We start from the raw sequence: 20,199 nt of genomic DNA on the forward strand, positions 1-20,199 counted from the left end.
TCCAATTACCTCTGTCCAGTTATTTCCACTTCAGCTTCAAGGTGCCATAAATAGTTTTATTTTGACAGTTCCTGCAGAATAACTCCGCCATCTGTACAGCACAGCGGATAAAGAGGGAGCTGGATAATATCAATGGAAAGCAGCTCTACAAGTGTCAGGATTGTGTCCAGGCAGGAGCAGTCACACATGTGCAAGGCAGCGCTAACCGCCAACACCTCAGATACTTACTGCCATTTCACCATGTATGGAGAGGTACCCACCGTATACTGCTCCATGTGACCGCCACCTGCTTATACATGGTTATTGTGTAGCAACTACTATAATGCCTACTATACTAGTGTCCCCTATCTGCCACAATACAACTGCTATAATACTGCTCCTATGTACAAGAATATAACTACTATAATACTGCTCCTATGTACAAGAATATAACTACTACAATACTACCTCCTATGTACAAGAATATAACTACTATAATACTACTCCTATGTACAAGAATATAACTACTATAATACTACTCCTATGTACAAGAATATAACTACTATAATACTACTCCTATGTACAAGAATATAACTACTATAATACTACTCCTATGTACAAGAATATACTACTATAATACTACCTCCTATGTACAAGAATATAACTACTATAATACTACTCCTATGTACAAGAATATAACTACTATAATACTACTCCTATGTACAAGAATATAACTACTATAATACTACTCCTATGTACAAGAATATACTACTATAATACTGCTCCTATGTACAAGAATATAACTACTATAATACTACTCCTATGTACAAGAATATACTACTATAATACTACCTCCTATGTACAAGAATATAACTACTACAATACTACCTCCTATGTACAAGAATATAACTACTATAATACTACCTCCTATGTACAAGAATATAACTACTATAATACTACTCCTATGTACAAGAATATAATTACTATAATACTACTCCTATGTACAAGAATATAACTACTATAATACTGCTCCTATGTACAAGAATATAACTACTATAATACTACTCCTATATACAAGAATATAACTACTATAATACTACTCCTATGTACAAGAATATAACTACTATAATACTACTCCTATGTACAAGAATATAACTACTATAATACTGCCCCCTATGTACAAGAATATAACTACTATAATACTACTATGTACAAGAATATAACTACTAGAATACTGCTCCTATGTACAAGAATATAACTACTATAATACTACTCCTATGTACAAGAATATAACTACTATAATACTGATCCTATGTACAAGAATATAATTACTATAATACTACTCCTATGTACAAGAATATAACTACTATAATACTACTCCTATGTACAAGAATATAACTACTATAATACTGATCCTATGTACAAGAATATAACTACTATAATACTACTCCTATGTACAAGAATATAACTACTATAATACTGATCCTATGTACAAGAATATAACTACTATAATACTGATCCTATGTACAAGAATATAACTACTATAATACTACTATGTACAAGAATATAACTACTAGAATACTGCTCCTATGTACAAGAATATAACTACTATAATACTGCCCCTATGTACAAGAATATAACTACTATAATACTACTCCTATGTACAAGAATATAACTACTATAATACTACCTCCTATGTACAAGAATATAACTACTATAATACTACTCCTATGTACAAGAATATAACTACTATAATACTACTCCTATGTACAAGAATATAACTACTATAATACTGCTCCTATGTACAAGAATATAACTACTACAATACTACCTCCTATGTACAAGAATATAACTACTATAATACTACTCCTATGTACAAGAATATAACTACTATAATACTACTCCTATGTACAAGAATATAACTACTATAATACTACCTCCTATGTACAAGAATATAACTACTATAATACTACCTCCTATGTACAAGAATATAACTACTATAATACTACTCCTATATACAAGAATATAACTACTATAATACTACTCCTATGTACAAGAATATAACTACTACAATACTACCTCCTATGTACAAGAATATAACTACTATAATACTACCTCCTATGTACAAGAATATAACTACTATAATACTACTCCTATGTACAAGAATATAATTACTATAATACTACTCCTATGTACAAGAATATAACTACTATAATACTGCTCCTATGTACAAGAATATAACTACTATAATACTACTCCTATATACAAGAATATAACTACTATAATACTACTCCTATGTACAAGAATATAACTACTATAATACTACTCCTATGTACAAGAATATAACTACTATAATACTGCCCCCTATGTACAAGAATATAACTACTATAATACTACTATGTACAAGAATATAACTACTAGAATACTGATCCTATGTACAAGAATATAACTACTATAATACTGATCCTATGTACAAGAATATAACTACTATAATACTGATCCTATGTACAAGAATATAACTACTATAATACTACTATGTACAAGAATATAACTACTAGAATACTGCTCCTATGTACAAGAATATAACTACTATAATACTGCCCCTATGTACAAGAATATAACTACTATAATACTATTCCTATGTACAAGAATATAACTACTATAATACTACCTCCTATGTACAAGAATATAACTACTATAATACTACTCCTATGTACAAGAATATAACTACTATAATACTGCCCCTATGTACAAGAATATAACTACTATAATACTACTCCTATGTACAAGAATATAACTGCTATAATACTACCTCCTATGTACAAGAATATAACTACTATAATACTACCTCCTATGTACAAGAATATAACTACTATAATACTACCTCCTATGTACAAGAATATAACTACTATAATACTACTCCTATGTACAAGAATATAACTACTATAATACTACTCCTATGTACAAGAATATAACTACTATAATACTGCCCTATATACAAGAATATAACTACTATAACTCCGCCCACTTTATATAAGGATGTAGCTATATGTGATGCTACAACATTCTGTTACATTTATAGATCTGATTTTGCAGCAGTAGGATCTCACTTTCTGATACTTGTAGTCCAGCTTTATACCTGGTATAGTCCTGCCCTGTGTATTCGACCTCTGTGTGTGGTTGCCCAGTAGGGACAGTCTCTTTGTAGTTGGTTTTGCTGGGTCAGAAGAGGCATCTAGAATTACAGTCCTGCCTCGGAATACAATGGCAGTACATAGCTATGTGACTGATGTCTGATCCCCTTGTTTACTTCCTCCCTCCTTTCACTTCCCATAATCCTCCAGTCTGTCCTGGTTTTGGTGCTGTCACTTTGCCCCATGATAGGGGTATGAAAGATCCTTCCCCGCCTGCTGCACGTCCTGTCCTCGGTGACGGCAGATGAAGTATTACACATACAAGGCCATCCAGAGTTTAATCTGACATAGTGCAGCAGCCGCTCCTCGCTATAATCCTGGCCTCTCTGCAACCCGCTGTAACAAAAATGAACTCATCTGGCAAATACCGGGAAACTGTCCCATCTATTACCAGAAAATCACACGTTACTGCTAATGTTTGAAACCTGGGCTGATGTCTGTACAGTCGCCTCTGCAATATCCAATGTATCCTATAGTATCACTATTACACGTCTCATGTTAGGATAGAAATGGAGATTTATAGAAGTACAGCCGTATGAGCGCCCCTAGTGGACAAAGTATCTCATCCAGAGGTCACTGTATGTAAAAGATACCCAGGTTATACCAGCTGTACATATAATTATATACAGGAGATACCCAGGTTATACCGGCTGTACATATATAATTATATACAGGAGATACCCAGGTTATACCGGCTGTACATATATAATTATATACAGGAGATACCCAGGTTATACCGGCTGTACATATATAATTATATACAGTATATACCCAGGTTATACCAGCTGTACATGTATAATTATATACAGTATATACCCAGGTTATACCGGCTGTCCATATATAATTATATACAGTATATACCCAGGTTATACCAGCTGTACATATATAATTATATACAGTATATACCCAGGTTATACCGGCTGTACATATATAATTATATACAGTATATACCCAGGTTATACCAGCTGTACATGTATAATTATATACAATATATACCCAGGTTATACCAGCTGTACATGTATAATTATATACAGTATATACCCAGGTTATACCAGCTGTACATATATAATTATATACAGTATATACCCAGGTTATACCGGCTGTACATATATAATTATATGCAGTATATACCCAGGTTATACCGGCTGTACATATATAATTATATACAGTATATACCCAGATTATACCAGCTGTACATATATAATTATATACAGTATATACCCAGGTTATACCGGCTGTACATATATAATTATATACAGGAGATACCCAGGTTATACCTGCTGTACATTTAGAATTATATACAGTATATACCCAGGTTATACCGGCTGTACATATATAATTATATACAGGAGATACCCAGGTTATACCGGCTGTACATATATAATTATATACAGGAGATACCCAGGTTATACCGGCTGTACATATATAATTATATACAGGAGATACCCAGGTTATACCGGCTGTATATATATAATTATATACAGTATATACCCAGGTTATACCGGCTGTACATATATAATTATATACAGGAGATACCCAGGTTATACCGGCTGTACATATATAATTATATACAGGAGATACCCAGGTTATACCGGCTGTACATATATAATTATATACAGGAGATACCCAGGTTATACCGGCTGTACATATATAATTATATACAGGAGATACCCAGGTTATACCGGCTGTACATATATAATTATATACAGGAGATACCCAGGTTATACCGGCTGTACATATAGAATTATATACAGGAGATCCCCAGGTTATACCAGCACAGTATATCAGTATATGCATATATACCCTGTCATTGAGTGCATTTGTACATATGTCCACATGACAGCCCCCACATTCCTGGCCTTGCGTGGATTACATAGGTGCAGCTCCAGGAATGTAGTAGTTGACACATATTTTGACATTTTCGGGACAGGCGGTTCCTCCCTCATCTTCACCTTTTCTTACTCAGCCAGGACTTCAGGCTATTTTCGTGTCTACCTGATCGCTGACTCCTTGACTTAAGCTGAAAAGGTCAGCAGCCACGTCTTCTGTGCAGCGCCGATGTCACCGAGCCGCCCGTCACTCATCACTTTCCCTCTTTATTCCTGGTCTCTTTCATGCTGTAACTCATCATTCTACAAATATCTGGGGGTTGTGCGCCCTCCTCCTCCTGGCCAGGCCTGAACTCCTCTTCAGTATATCAGGACAATTGGCCATGGTGTGTTTCTTTATCCGCTTCGCCCTACTCCTCTGCCTTACCTTATTTTGGACATCTAGCCTAGTATTGGTCGTTGTTCCTTGGTGCCATTGTGGGCCAGGCAATTGGGGACACCTAGCAAAGTCCCTTAACTAAAGATAGTCCCATTGACCGTCCCTCTCTATATCTTCTACAGGTCTCCTTATTCTGAAGGACCGCCATACTTTTTAGGTCTCTGATTGCCAAATACAATTTCCATAAAGTTTCTGGACTCAGTCTGGCTATATTGCGGTATATAGGTTTGCCACAACTTGCCGGTGGGTTTTATTATGGTGACCATCTTGCCACGTCCTTAGGGTAAATATGGATATCCTCTGGTAAGGTTTGTGGACACCTATGGATCAGCGATGAAAGAACATGAGAGGTGAATAACATCGGCTATCTGGTGACAATGGCCCTTCTTGGGCACCAAGTGATCAGTCCGTTCTCGAGAACAGGCCTGTGGAGTTTAGGACAATCCACCCACTCCGATTCTTCCGTTCGACTCCGACTTCCACCTCGACAGTCATGATCACCCAGAAGTGACAGAATTCCTATCAAAGTAAATATGTAGCAACCGATCAATTCTACATTATCAACAATTAGGACAAATATTCAAAAATAATCTATCGGAGTCGGTAACGTTATTCGAATTTCCCCCCAAATGGACTCCAACTCCACATCCCTGGTTGGAAATGGGAAAAACTAGCGCAAGGACGTGAATAACGGTGAAAAGGAACGGGCCGTGATGGCGACCACTGGTTCAGAGCAACAGCTGGGCCAGTATGTATTTGGGTAGTGGCCCAAGAAAGAAGAATTGGTGAACTGGTGACATAGTCATGGACGCCCAAAGCTCATCGGGATGACTGGGAAGTGAAGAGTAACTGGAGGACAAGCTGTGTGTATAGGACAGGGTTACAGGCAGGCGGTTTTTATTTTTCAGCTAATATGTGTATATGTAGGAATTCGGGCACGGGGAGTTCTAGAATTTTCAGACTTGCACCATCATAATCTGGAAGCTTTCCTGATACAGTTTGCTGCTACTTTATTACATTGGTAGCTGATAACAGAGGGCAGTGTCTTGCAGATATGTAGGTGCTAATCCGTCCAGCCATGCTCTATATTTAGGCGGTATTATCGCCTGTGTGCTCAGTGTCACTTAGGAGGCGCTGCGCCTGTTTGTTCTCAGCGGCAGATTAATATTCCTTCCCTTTATGTAAATTCCTTCCCTACCTCCTAGAAAGTCCCTGATAATCTGTCATAACGCTGCACTTGTTACGTGTCGGTGTTGCACACACGGGAGCAGGTTCAGCTCCGGGTGAGTGTGTAAGTTCACATAGAGGTGAAGACAGAGGCACGGCCTGACTCAGCGCTAACTGTAAGACATGTGCAGCAAGATATTTACACACATCCTCCGCCCTTCACCCTGGGACAGGTGCTGTCACTGTGTACGGAACGTCCGGAATCCAAACTGCAAGAATCCCTGACTACTATTTATATTACCACTGGCTATACTGTCCATAGAGTGGTCTGTATTGTGTAGGGTCATGTGAGATGTCCATAGAGCGGTCTGTATTGTGTAGGGTCTGGTGAGATGTCCAGAGAGTGGTCTGTATTGTGTAGGGTCATGTGAGATGTCCATGGAGTAGTATGTATTGTGCAGGATCTGGCGAGATGTCCATAGAGCAGTCTATATTGTGTAGGATCTTGTAAGATGTCCATAGAGTGGTCTGTATTGTGTAGGGTCTGGTGAGATGTCCAGAGAGTGGTCTGTATTGTGTAGGGTCATGTGAGATGTCCATAGAGCGGTCTGTATTGTGTAGGGTCTGGTGAGATGTCCAGAGAGTGGTCTGTATTGTGTAGGGTCATGTGAGATGTCCATGGAGCGGTCTGTATTGTGCAGGATCTGGCGAGATGTCCATAGAGCAGTCTATATTGTGTAGGATCTTGTAAGATGTCCATAGAGTGGTCTGTATTGTACAAGGTCTGGTGAGAAGTCCATAGAGTGGTCTGTATTGTGTAGGGTCTGGTGAGATGTCCATAGAGCGGTCTGTATTGTGTAGGGTCTGGTGAGATGTCCATAGAGCAGTCTGTATTGTGTAGGGTCTGGTGAGATGTCCATAGAGCAGTCTGTATTGTGTAGGGTCTGGTGAGATGTCCATAGAGTGGTCTGTATTGTGTAGGGTCTGGTGAGATGTCCATAGAGCAGTCTGTATTGTGTAGGTTCTGGTGAGATGTCCATAGAGCGGTCTGTATTGTGTAGGGTCTGGTGAGATGTCCATAGAGCGGTCTGTATTGTGTAGGGTCTGGTGAGATGTCCATAGAGCAGTCTGTATTGTGTAGGGTCTGGTGAGATGTCCATAGAGTGGTCTGTATTGTACAAGGTCTGGTGAGAAGTCCATAGAGTGGTCTGTATTGTACAAGGTCTGGTGAGTTGTCCATGGAGTGGTCTGTATTGTGTAGGGTCATGAGATGTCCATAGAGCGGTCTGTATTGTGTATGGTCTGGTGAGATGTCCATAGAACGGTCTGTATTATGTCGGGTCTGGTGAGATGTCCATAGAGCAGTCTGTATTGTGTAGGTTCTGGTGAGATGTCCATAGAGTGGTCTGTATTGTACAAGGTCTGGTGAGAAGTCCATAGAGTGGTCTGTATTGTGTAGGGTCTGGTGAGATGTCCATAAAGCAGTCTGTATTGTGTAGGGTCTGGTGAGAAGTCCATGGAGTGGTCTGTATTGTGTAGGGTCATATGAGATGTCCAGAGAGTGGTCTGTATTGTACAAGGTCTTTTGAGAAGTCCATGGAGTGGTCTGTATTGTGTAGGGTCTGGTGAGATGACCATAGAGTGGTCTGTATTATTTAGGGTCTGTTGAGATGTCCATAGAGCGGTCTGTATTGTGTAGGGTCATGTGAGATGTTAATTCAGCGGTCTGTATTGTGTAGGGTCTGGTGAGATGTCCATAGATCGGTCTGTATTGTGTAGGATCTGGTGAGATGTCCATAGAGTGGTCTGTATTGTGGAGGGTCTGGTGAGATGACAATAGTGTGGTCTATATTGTGTAGGGTCTGGTGAGATGTCCATAGAGTGGTCTATATTGTGCAGGGTCTGTTGAGATGTCCATAGAGCGGTCTGTATTGTGTAGGGTCTGGTGAGATGTCCATAGATCGGTCTGTATTGTGCAGGGTCTGGTGAGATGTCCATAGAGCGGTCTGTATTGTGTAGGGTCTGGTGAGATGTCCATAGATCGGTCTGTATTGTGCAGGGTCTGGTGAGATGTCCATAGAGTGGTCTATACTGTGCAGGGTCTGGTGAGATGTCCATGTAGCGGTCTGTATTTAGTAACGTGCCGTGAGATGGCCCTACAAGGATATGTGCAGGGTCATGTGTGCAGTCCATAGAGTAGTTTGTATTACGCAGGGTCCGGTCATATGTCTATGTAGCGATCTGTATTGTGCAGGGTCCGTTGAGCTGTCCATGGAGTGGTCTGTATTGTGCAGGGCCCTATGATATTTATCTGTTATGGGGTCTGTCTTGTGCCTCTAGAAGTCTAATGAAAATTTATAATTTCCGCACCCATCCATGATAAGTTTCCATATAGTCTCCAACCTGCGGCTCCAGCTTTTGGGAAATCTACTTGTAGTATGTCTGCAGAGCAGGAGGTCACAGGTCGGAGATCATGGCCCTCAGGGCATGGACAGGTACATGGAGCCGGAGTCCCTGAGCTTCTATTACTGTATAGTATAATGTTTAATATCATGTTGGTGGGATTGGGAGCCCTTCCTATATGGTGGTTGTGGTTGGCGGGCCGACCTTTAGATGAGCCGCCATGACATTGGGTGCTTGCTCTGCCGTCCGGCTCTGACTCTCTGACTATTTGCGGGGTGAGTGACAGCCGGTCACATCCACCCATCCAGAGCTGCTATGTTAATCCTCTACTCAAATAGGATTTGGGTAAATACATTTTTCTCTGAGTGTGTGTCCTGTCACGTTTGATGTACGGGCCCGAGTCGTGGTGGAGACGGCAGGCTTGAAAGAATTAATAGTATTTGCATATTTTCTTTTGGAATCTTCCCCAGAAGGTACAGACTGAAATTCTCAAACTCCCGTGACACTCCGAACGCCTGTGCGCTGGGGCTTTGGGATGTTTTTACAGAGTTTTTTTTTTCATACTGTGAAGGTGAAAAGTTTAAGTGGATTATACGGAGGAGCCTTCCACGCGGGAGTCATTGTCATAACCCAGAATATTCTGGATTCTTAGTATCTAGGAATCACAACTATAACCAGCCGCTGGCCCATACATCTCCATGTGCGACCTTCCTGTCATATTCAGGGTCTGCTCCATAGACATTATTATAATTGTGGAAATATCTAGAATGTATATAGGGGAAACGGATAAGAGCACTAGGTTTAAGGATTACCTTTACTGGTCACTAGAGATGAGCGAGTACTATTCGAAACTCCCGTTTCGAATAGCACGCACCCATAGGAATGAATGGACACGGGGGGTGAAGCGGCCGGCCGCCGGCAAAGTCTGCGTGCCAGCCGCTTCCATTCATTCCTATGGGTGCGTGCTATTCGAAACGGCCATTTCGAATAGTACTCATTCATCTCTACTAGTCACCATGGACATTACCTGCTCTCCAGAACCACCAGAAGTCATCCCTGATTCCATCATATCCTGATATAACATATTGATATTGATCTGTTCCCGGGTGACTTGTGTCCTTTCAGGACTGTGCCTGTGCCGGGATTGTACGTCACAATACTGGTGGGATCGCTCCGATCTATGATGGTTTTCAGTATTTCCGTTTCCCTTTTTCTGCAGCTTTTGGATCTGTTCATCAAATGGGACTGGTCAACGTACCTGGCGGACTATGGACAACCCAACTGTAAATACCTGCGGGTCAACCCCACCACCGCGCTGACGTTACTGGAGAAGTAAGTAGTGCTGTGAAGTCAGTGATGATGTGATGGGGGTTGTATGTGAGGAGTCCCGGACATGCTAATAAGGTGTATAGGATATGGTCCTGGCGGCAGGTGCTGCGTTACAGTAATGGTCAGACAATATGGCCGGGGCACTACAGATATACAGAACACATAGCAGCCAGTACTTGTTACAGGACCGTTGCGTGTCAGTATTCACCCTGTCCTCTCTGGCACATAGCGTCCTGTATACGATCATAAATCACTGTTACCCGTATGTAGAACAGGGCGGAGGAGCCTTCCCTCCAGCAGTAGTGTCTCGGTGCACACCTTCTTACTCTATGCTCTGATAGCATACCTCCATGCTCTCCAGATTTTAGGTGAAGGTTAAGTTATATTGGATGAATAAGCTTCACCCGTTCTGCTCCTGGGTGATCCATCCACTGGATAAGTACACAATCAGTTGGGGGGGGGTGCCCCCTTTAATCTTGGATTCATCCTCTATCTTTGTTTCCTTCTTACCTTCACGTTCTCCTTCCATTTATCCATTCAACTTATCCATCACTTCATTCTCCTTGCCTTCCCTTCCTCCTGATTCTATTATTCCTTTTACCTTCCTCCGCCTATACTCCATTCCTCCTCCCTTCCAATTTCATTTCATTTCCTCCTACCCATCACTCCATTCATTTTCCTTTCTTTATGCTATTAATTTACAGTATTCTTCCTCCTTTCCTCCGGCCATTACTCCATTCCTATTCCCTTCCTCCTGCCATTACCCCATTCCTCTTGTGTTCCTCCTGCTATTACTCCATTCCTCTTCCCTTCCTCCTGCCATTACTCCATTCCTCTTCCCTTCTTCCTGCCATTACTCCATTCCTCTTGTGTTCCTCCTGCTATTACTCCATTCCTCTTCCCTTCCTCCTGCCATTACCCCATTCCTCTTCCCTTCCTCCTGCCATTACTCCATTCCTCTTCCCTTCCTCCTGCCATTACTCCATTCCTCTTGTGTTCCTCCTGCTATTACTCCATTCCTCTTCCCTTCCTCCTGCCATTACTCCATTCCTCTTCCCTTCCTCCTGCCGTTACTCCATTCCTCTTGTGTTCCTCCTGCTATTACTCCATTCCTCTTGTGTTCCTCCTGCTATTACTCCATTCCTCTTACCTTCCTCCTGCCATTACTCCATTCCTCTTCCCTTCCTCCTGCCATTACTCCATTCCTCTTGTGTTCCTCCTGCTATTACTCCATTCCTCTTCCCTTCCTCCTGCCATTACTCCATTCCTCTTGTGTTCCTCCTGCTATTACTCCATTCCTCTTCCCTTCCTCCTGCCATTACTCCATTCCTCTTGTGTTCCTCCTGCCATTACTCCATTCCTCTTCCCTTCCTCCTGCCATTACCCCATTCCTCTTGTGTTCCTCCTGCTATTACTCCATTCCTCTTCCCTTCCTCCTGCCATTACTCCATTCCTCTTGTGTTCCTCCTGCTATTACTCCATTCCTCTTCCCTTCCTCCTGCCATTACTCCATTCCTCTTCCCTTCCTCCTGCCATTACTCCATTCCTCTTGTGTTCCTCCTGCCATTACTCCATTCCTCTTCCCTTCCTCCTGGCATTACTCCATTCCTCTTCCCTTCCTCCTTCCATTACTCCATTCCTCTTGTGTTCCTCCTGCTATTACTCCATTCCTCTTCCCTTCCTCCTGCCATTACTCCATTCCTCTTCCCTTCCTCCTGCCATTACTCCATTCCTCTTGTGTTCCTCCTGCCATTACTCCATTCCTCTTCCCTTCCTCCTGGCATTACTCCATTCCTCTTCCCTTCCTCCTGCCATTACTCCATTCCTCTTCCCTTCCTCCTGCCATTACTCCATTCCTCTTCTGTTCCTCCTGCCATTACTCCATTCCTCTTGTGTTCCTCCTTCCATTACTCCATTCCTCTTCTCTTCCTCCTGCCATTCCTCCATTCCTCTTCCCTTCCTCCTGCCATTACTCCATTCCTCTTCTATTCCTCCTGCCATTACTCCATTCCTCTTCTATTCCTCCTGCCATTACTCCATTCCTCTTGTGTTCCTCCTGCTATTACTCCATTCCTCGTGTTCCTCCTGTCATTACTCCATTCCTCTTCCCTTTCTCCTGCCATTACTCCATTCCTCTTCCCTTCCTCCTGCCATTACTCCATTCCTCTTGTGTTCCTCCTGCCATTACCCCATTCCTCTTCTGTTCCTCCTGCCATTACCCCATTCCTCTTGTGTTCCTCCTGCCATTACCCCATTCCTCTTGTGTTCCTCCTGCCATTACCCCATTCCTCTTCTGTTCCTCCTGCCATTACCCCATTCCTCTTCTGTTCCTCCTGCCATTCCTCGTGTTCCTCCTGCCATTACCCCATTCCTCTTGTGTTCCTCCTGCCATTACCCCATTCCTCTTCTGTTCCTCCTGCCATTACTCCATTCCTCTTCCCTTCCTCCTGCCATTACTCCATTCCTCTTCCCTTCCTCCTGACATTACTCCATTCCTCTTCCCTTCCTCCTGCCATTACTCCATTCCTCTTCCCTTCCTTCTGCCATTACTCCATTCCTCTTCCCTTCCTCCTGCCATTACTCCTTTCCTCTTGTGTTCCTCCTGCCATTCCTCTTCTGTTCCTCCTGCCATTCCTCTTTTGTTCCTCCTGCCATTACTCCATTCCTCTTCCCTTCCTCCTGCCATTACTCCATTCCTCTTCCCTTCCTCCTGCCATTACTCCATTCCTCTTCCCTTCCTCCTGCCATTACTCCATTCCTCTTCCCTTCCTCCTGCCATTACTCCTTTCCTCTTCTGTTCCTCCTGCCATTCCTCTTTTGTTCCTCCTGCCATTACTCCATGCCTCTTCCGTTCACTATCCATATCCTTGTACCTTATTTTCTGTTCCGCTCTATATCTGACACATCTTACATCATTACACTTTGTGGCCTCGGCTCAGTCAGTGCCATACAGTGCGAGCTGTGTATAAATCTTCCTACCCTTCACCCTGTGATCACTTTCATCACATTTATTTTTGGTTTCATGTTTTCTCCTCCATGGTGATTTCCCTCTTGTCCGGTGCAGGATACACCGCGTGTAAGTATGGCTACCTCAGTGCTCAGTTACTGGCGTGTACATGCCTGGATCCCCGTGTCTTGCTCCTTCTTTACTAAACCATTGTTTTCTTTGGGTATTTACTGACTCTTTGTAGGTTTGGGTGATCTATGTGCTATGTAACTACAAGACTCCGCATGGCCTGACGGGTATTGTCCCATAGGAAGGCCAGCAGTGACCGGAGTATACAGATTCCAGGATCTGGATACAGCTTAGTTGCCAGTCTAAAACGTAATGTTTGTCCCAGGGAGCCTATAGGGAGACATAGTGTCTCTGGGCCTATGCAACATCCTCCTCATTATCTATCAGCTCAGCACCATACTTATCTAGTGACTGTGCTTAGTATTGCATCTCAGCCTCAGCATGGCTATATGACCAGCAGATGTGATGTCACTCACCTGAGAAGCAGAAATGGATATAATATCCTAGTCCTGGTCGATCCTTCAAGCCCCCATCCTTCCTGAGCATTGAAGGTTCTTAGTTTTGATGCCTGATATGTGAACTAGGAGGGGGCGTGACACTGAGCTCCAATTATAAGTGGATAGTGTCAGAACTCCGAGTCACGCCCCCTTGCCTGTTCCTGTCTGACACCACCCATTTGACATTAGAGACTGTAGGTTACATAACCGACTCCAAAACTGACTGTACTGATTGCTTAGGTGCGGGCTAGAGAGAGGAGTTGACTGGCAACTACCAGACATAATGGTGCGCCAATGCCACCATAGAGGGCGGGCCATTTTTTGGTGCAGACTCCATACACATAGCAGCCCGAGAGGGTTTGCCGTGATTGCTTGCATGTTATCTAACAGACCAAGTTGTGTGTTACAGATTCGATCGTGTCTTGTTCAGTTTTTGTATATAACACGATGGGCCATCAATGTCCTGCAACACATTCTGACATTTCCATAAGTGTCGGGGTCCGTGCAGGGTCCTAGCACCAGTCCCCTCCACTAATATTTTCTTCATCTGTGTTTTTCTCCCTTAGAATGAAAGATCCGAGCAGGAAGAACAACGTCTTCGCTCAGTTTCGAAAGAATGAACGGGACAAGCAGAAGCTGATAGAAACTGTGGCCAAGCAGCTGCGGGGGCTGATCATCAGCCACCATTCATGAAGCTGCCACGTGGCCACAAACAAGAGACTGTGCAACACCTTATACACTGAACGGACCTGGAGCACAGCACTCCTGCGCCACACGTAGTAGATCGCTCATCTAAGGGTGCCGTGCTTTGGCTGCCCTCGTAAATCATATTGCTGGGCCAGGACTCAACAAGGGGATATAGGATTTTATTACGCTTTTTGGCAGGTGCCGGTGGCTGTTCTTTACTATTGCACTGATATTCTAGTTTTGACATGTACAGTGTTAGAAATTGTCGATTTTACATGTTTATAGTGCACACAACATGTGTGGGCCACACTGATGCAAAGCTTCTTATAGATTTACATGGAATCGGGGAATGTAAGGGATGTCATCCCACCTGTAAATGACCATTTCCTACACACTAATCCACAACCTAGACTGACCGTGGCAAAAGGACTCTTATTACTGGAAATACGGAGCATATCCTACTACTAGGAGAGGAGGACTTATTACAGTGCAGGCAATGGGCCCCGCAATGCTACTTCCAGCATCATCTGATTCTTTGGTTTCAGTATAGCTCAATCATACACCATTCTGATACTGACGTCTTGTTACGTTTTCCCCGCCAAAACAAAAATCCAATGTACTTTTTGGACCGCTCGATCTCGAAGAAGACCATGAATTATAGTCCACAGTGTTCAACTCCAGTCGGGCATTTCTCAATTGCGAAATCCTTACCTGGGAAGCATAATAGATTTCAGAAGTGCCCAAAAAGTCCAATGAAACCAGTGAGGGATGAGTTCTGATGAGTTATGGAAATCGCTGTTCATTACCCCAGTCGATTTTGTGCATTCACACGTTCCACCACCCCATTGTTTTCTGAGAGCAGACAACCCTACCGGTTCTATCTTCTGGCATACGAAAGTAGGTAGACGACGTCTTGTGCCATACCGCTGTCATCTTTGTCTGAAACAGCCACCCAGATAGGACCCTTCGTTGGTGGGAATTAGATGAGACTAGATCAAGATTGATGAATAATGGCTATAAGGATTTATAGAGCATATTGGGGGATCTTTGGACGCCCAATGGCAGTCTATCAGCATAAGGGTGTTGGAGGCGTCATGGCGAACCATTGCTTAACCTCATGCTCTTGTTGGATGTCTCATCAGTGTTCCAACCCATTGGGCATCCTTTTCGTAAATGGCCTTATGACACAAGTAAGGACACATTGGGGCTTTTTTAATGGATTTAGGCCCAGTTTTTGTTCTTTTTTTATGTTCAATCGAAGCAAATAATCTCCAAGTTGACCCTCTTTGTATTCAATGACACCTGAGTCTCCATTTCTATCAGTGTTCTCAGTGTCCTTCATTTCTTCTGTGGTCATTCTATAAGTGTCCTTTTCATTCTGTAGCGCAGCAATCACAGGTCCCTATGGAGGGATTCTAGTCCCATTCTTGTTATCTGGATCAAACCTTGGAGTATTACGTTTTGTGGTCAGGTCGGTATCTGTATGAACCTAGTGCACTCCTTCTTCAGTTCTATCTCTGAGGACCTTCCACCAAGGCCGACCACAGAGTAACTCTTCTCTAAGCATACATTGGCACTATCGTAAAAGATTTTATAGTTATTGTATGTTGTGTAGGAAGGAAACACAACGTGTCCTATGTCACAACCTGTCTTAATGCCATGTTGTTTACGGAATGGACGAATTAGCCACCAGAACCACACAAAACTATACATGAGGTGCCATAACCTTGTCCGATAAGTCTCCTCCTATATGCACTTTTTACGAAATTCAGATGTGTACAGTATTAAGAGATGGAGACACTGACCGCCTCTCTGCTCAATACTACTGCCGTCATATGGGCGTTAGTGCCTGACAGTCTTTCACGTGGCCTTGTAGACGGTATGACCCCAGCAACCAGTCTGTCACGTTTCTTATATTATAACATAGCCTGATCCACGGAAGAGTTTACGGTGCCATATCACAGATCCTGATCTCGTAGTGGTTTTCCTGTAATGTACCGCTATTATTCAAACCGTGTCATGGCCCCAAATCCCATCCGGTGGGTCAAATTGCCAGAATTTACAAATCGGGTAATTTGCTGTAAATTCTGGTCATTTGATCTCAATTCATGGTCAGATTTGCCAACATAATACGGTCCAAAAGCAACATATGCAATAAAAGGGAAATAGATCAATTACAAAAAGTATAGGAATGAACCGTGCCAGTGTGTTATACTATAGGACTTGGTGGTCAGAGTTACAAAAATCCAAGAAATGGTGAAATAGATGACTGGGAGTCACCACCTTTGTGAAGAGCGATACCATAGACGGAAGGAGCAAATATTTGCAGTTCAGGTGGAGTGACATCCATCAGTTCAGAGATAGAGTTCACCTGCGTTCCTGTCTCGCGTAACTTAACGTTACCGCACATTAGTAGAAGGAAGTCCTCGTGAAAGCTTGGATAAGTAAAAATGACCAAAAATACTCTGCGTCAACCGGGTCATTGTCCTTTTTCAAGAGGATGACTTATGGTGACCTTACGCTGAGTGTGGAAGATCTAAGGAGGCATTTTCTCTGTCTCTTGCAGCCATATTAGTAAGAGTTTTGAACTTCTATATATATTGTTCTATGTGTTTACAGTAAGGGTATGTTCACACGGCACAGTTCCTCCTCCAACTCCTCTACTCTTTTTTTCCGCAGCTTTTACTTGCTGATTAGTCGGAGTTGTATGGGGATGCCCATGGGCTCTTGCGGCTACGTTGGGCGGGACGCTTGTTTTTTCAGCATCTTGCATTCGTCTTGGTTTCCCATTGAATACCATGGAAGGAATATTCATGGTGGACTCAAAATCTGTGCCAAATTACATCGTGAACATACTCTAAGACCCCAAGAACATAGGATTAGGATCTGTAATGTCCATATACACATAATACAACTGACATTGTCCTATGCGAAGACCAGATGGAGGTTTCCACTAGTTGTGAGGAGCCATCCAGTACTACGTAGTACTGTGCAGATTGCAAAACCAGGTTATGCCAAGACAAATACTGTGATTATGTCACACCCAGAGCTGTATTCAGAATTCTGCTGCCATTACTGGACAGACCCCTCACCAATAAGCTACCATGGTCAAACCACAGAGGAGTGACTAGAGAAAACTACCGATGCCGAGAATCAAATGGCTCATTATTAGTGTTGGGGTGTCCGAATTTTACATCAGACTGAGAAGTCGAAATAGTATATCTGGCTGAATCCTTCTCTATTATTCCGCAGAAAGAAAAAACTATAGCTTGTACGCCCACCACTAGTAGTTAAGAATGGCTTAAGGAGAACAGGTTTTATCAACATAATCATCTAGTCGGGTTCTGATCGCTTTAGTTACTTGTAGGTGTTAAATATCTGTGCCAATATGGGTTGTGTCCATTTTCTCCATTGCCTCATACAAGAAAGAATGCATCACTGGTATGGCATGTCTTTATTGATGTCACCGCATCATAGGAGATATAGAATTTACTGCATGAGATCTTAGAGAAGAGTTCACATTAATAGGAGCTGCTGTTTGGTGTGTCATGGTGGTATGTTCAAGGAAAGCATTGGTAAGGGGGTCAACGAACTGGAACATTCACCCGCCGTAACAAAACTGGATACAAGTAGGAACAGGTCGCTATCGGGTTCATGGGGTCTGGCATTCAAGGCATTGTTTTTTCAGTAGGTGTCGTCTCCGACCTCCGAATACTAGAAAGCGACAACAGGTCTTACCATTGCAATCGTCTAGTCATGCACCAACGACTTGGGTTAATTGTAGATGGCGGTGTGAGTTGTTTGCGTATTCTTCATTGCCACACACTAAAAAAAAAAAAGTGTCACTGTTTTGGCATGTCTTAAGTGATGTCACCGCTATCATCTACTGCATGAGATCTTCACTTTAATATGAGCTGCTATTTGACGTGTCATGGTGGTACATCCAAGGAAAGCATTGGTTGGGGGTCAACGAACTGGAACCTTTACGTGTCTTAAGAAAAGCAGCCGAAGCGTCATTGATCCCAGTAAAATCAGAAATCTTATCGGGTTCAAGGGGTAGGGCATTCTTCCAATTTGGACCTCCGAAAACTAGAAATTGACAACTTTTTGGCAGAATTAAAAGAAATGCTGAGAAACAAAGCGGCACAGATAGGCGCACAAATCTTAAGACTGCAGGCACACATTGGCCCAGATTTACTACGGTTACAGCTAGGCACTGGACGAATCCTGGCTCATATAGTTTGGGCTGAAGTTTTTTTTTTTTTATTTGCTAGACGTGTGGGTGTGGCTTAAATGCAGCAAAATTGTACCAGCTGAAAGCCAACGTAAAGCTGGTGTAAACTTGGATGTCCGATTTATCACGTGACTGATGGTGAATTTTCAGACTAAGTTTATACTGACTAACTATTAGTAAATCTGGGCCTTTGAATTTTTATAATTTTTTTTTTTTACGTTTTTGAGCCAATCCTCCGGGAAGGAGAAATAGACGTCCTTCCCTTTCCTGCTCCTCTTGAATTCACTCCCAGTTGGCTCCAAAAAAACAAAATCTGCAGCAAAAATTCAACAGGTCTTCAACTTTTGGTTGCCTTTTTCACGCACTTTCTGCATAAAATGGCGGCTCCTTGCGCGTCACTTTCCCACCATGATGACTGTAACAAACCTACTTGACAATACAGTAACCAGGATGACAAAGGGAAACTTGTATTGTAGCAAATGGGATTGGTCAAGGGTGTAAGGGGATCAGGATCCCGCTTGCGACAGCGCACTTTGAACTCCTCTTCTTTCAGAGAGGAGACTTTACCCTTCAGCTATTTTTTTTTAAGGTGGAGGCCATGATGATGTGGTCGGAGCCTCCCCAGGTTTTATTGTATTTCTGCAGAATTGAGAAGTAACACCCTGGAGGTAGAGTAGGTTCAGGGCAGGTATTTACACCTGTGGAATGTTAACCAGGAGGTACCGGGTGTCGCACTGATAGGATTTTTGTTGACTGGAAATGTTATAAATTGCTTTCCACACCTTGTACTATATTCTCTTCCTTACAGAGCCAGAATAAACTAACTAAATGCAGAAAGTTGTCTCTGTTTTCTTCCTTTACCTTTCTCCTCCACAAAGGGGCCTACTCGATCTGTACGATGTCCTTTCAATGACTTCAAGTCTGCAAAATGCAACTTTGTCCAGGAGCTAACCCAGTCTTCTGTCGCTGTAGGATGTCTCGTGACCCTTCGTGGCTACGGTGCACTCTTAGGGGTCATACATGGCAAGATATTTTTCAGGCTTCTAACTAAGTCCTAGGAAGCCTTCAGCACTGGCATACGCACCACTCCAAATTCAGAAATGTGGTTATGTGGTCCTCGCGGCCAAATTGTGGTCTTCAAACGTCAGGCCGCTTGTCTCTCTGCAATTACGAGAGTGACTGAATGAGGCAGATTAATGGAAGAGCATTTAGGAGTCAACAAGAAAGTTTATTTGCACAAGTAAGAACCATAATGATGGAATTCGAGCAAGAACCTCAGCTACACTCACAATGGTATCTAAATTTGGAGTTTTCCACCACAGAACTAGGGAAGATACCTGCCCAAACCTTATTATGCACAACATCTGCCTGTAGGGAGGAGTTGGAAGGACCCCATACACATTAGATTGTTAGTCAAAATCTTGT

At 42.6% G+C, this 20,199-nt stretch overlaps 1 protein-coding gene across 3 annotated transcripts in view; it reads left to right on the top strand.

Annotated features, from left to right (window-relative positions):
- EXOC6B (exocyst complex component 6B) overlaps nucleotides 1-19,603 on the top strand; it is a 161,585-nt gene extending 141,982 nt beyond the window's left edge. For 2 of the 3 annotated variants that reach the window (XM_075261823.1, XM_075261825.1), the window contains 2 exons: nucleotides 10,231-10,343; nucleotides 14,420-19,603. In XM_075261823.1, the coding sequence (XP_075117924.1) occupies nucleotides 10,231-10,343; nucleotides 14,420-14,546 (240 nt within the window). In that variant the 3' untranslated portion in view covers nucleotides 14,547-19,603. Of the gene's footprint in view, nucleotides 1-10,230; nucleotides 10,356-14,419 lie in introns of all 3 variants that reach the window. The other variant, XM_075261828.1, reaches the window with a different exon arrangement.
- The last annotated feature ends 596 nt before the right edge of the window (nucleotides 19,604-20,199 follow it).

Source organism: Leptodactylus fuscus, chromosome 1, assembly GCF_031893055.1.
Source record: "Leptodactylus fuscus isolate aLepFus1 chromosome 1, aLepFus1.hap2, whole genome shotgun sequence".
NCBI lineage: Eukaryota > Metazoa > Chordata > Amphibia > Anura > Leptodactylidae > Leptodactylus > Leptodactylus fuscus.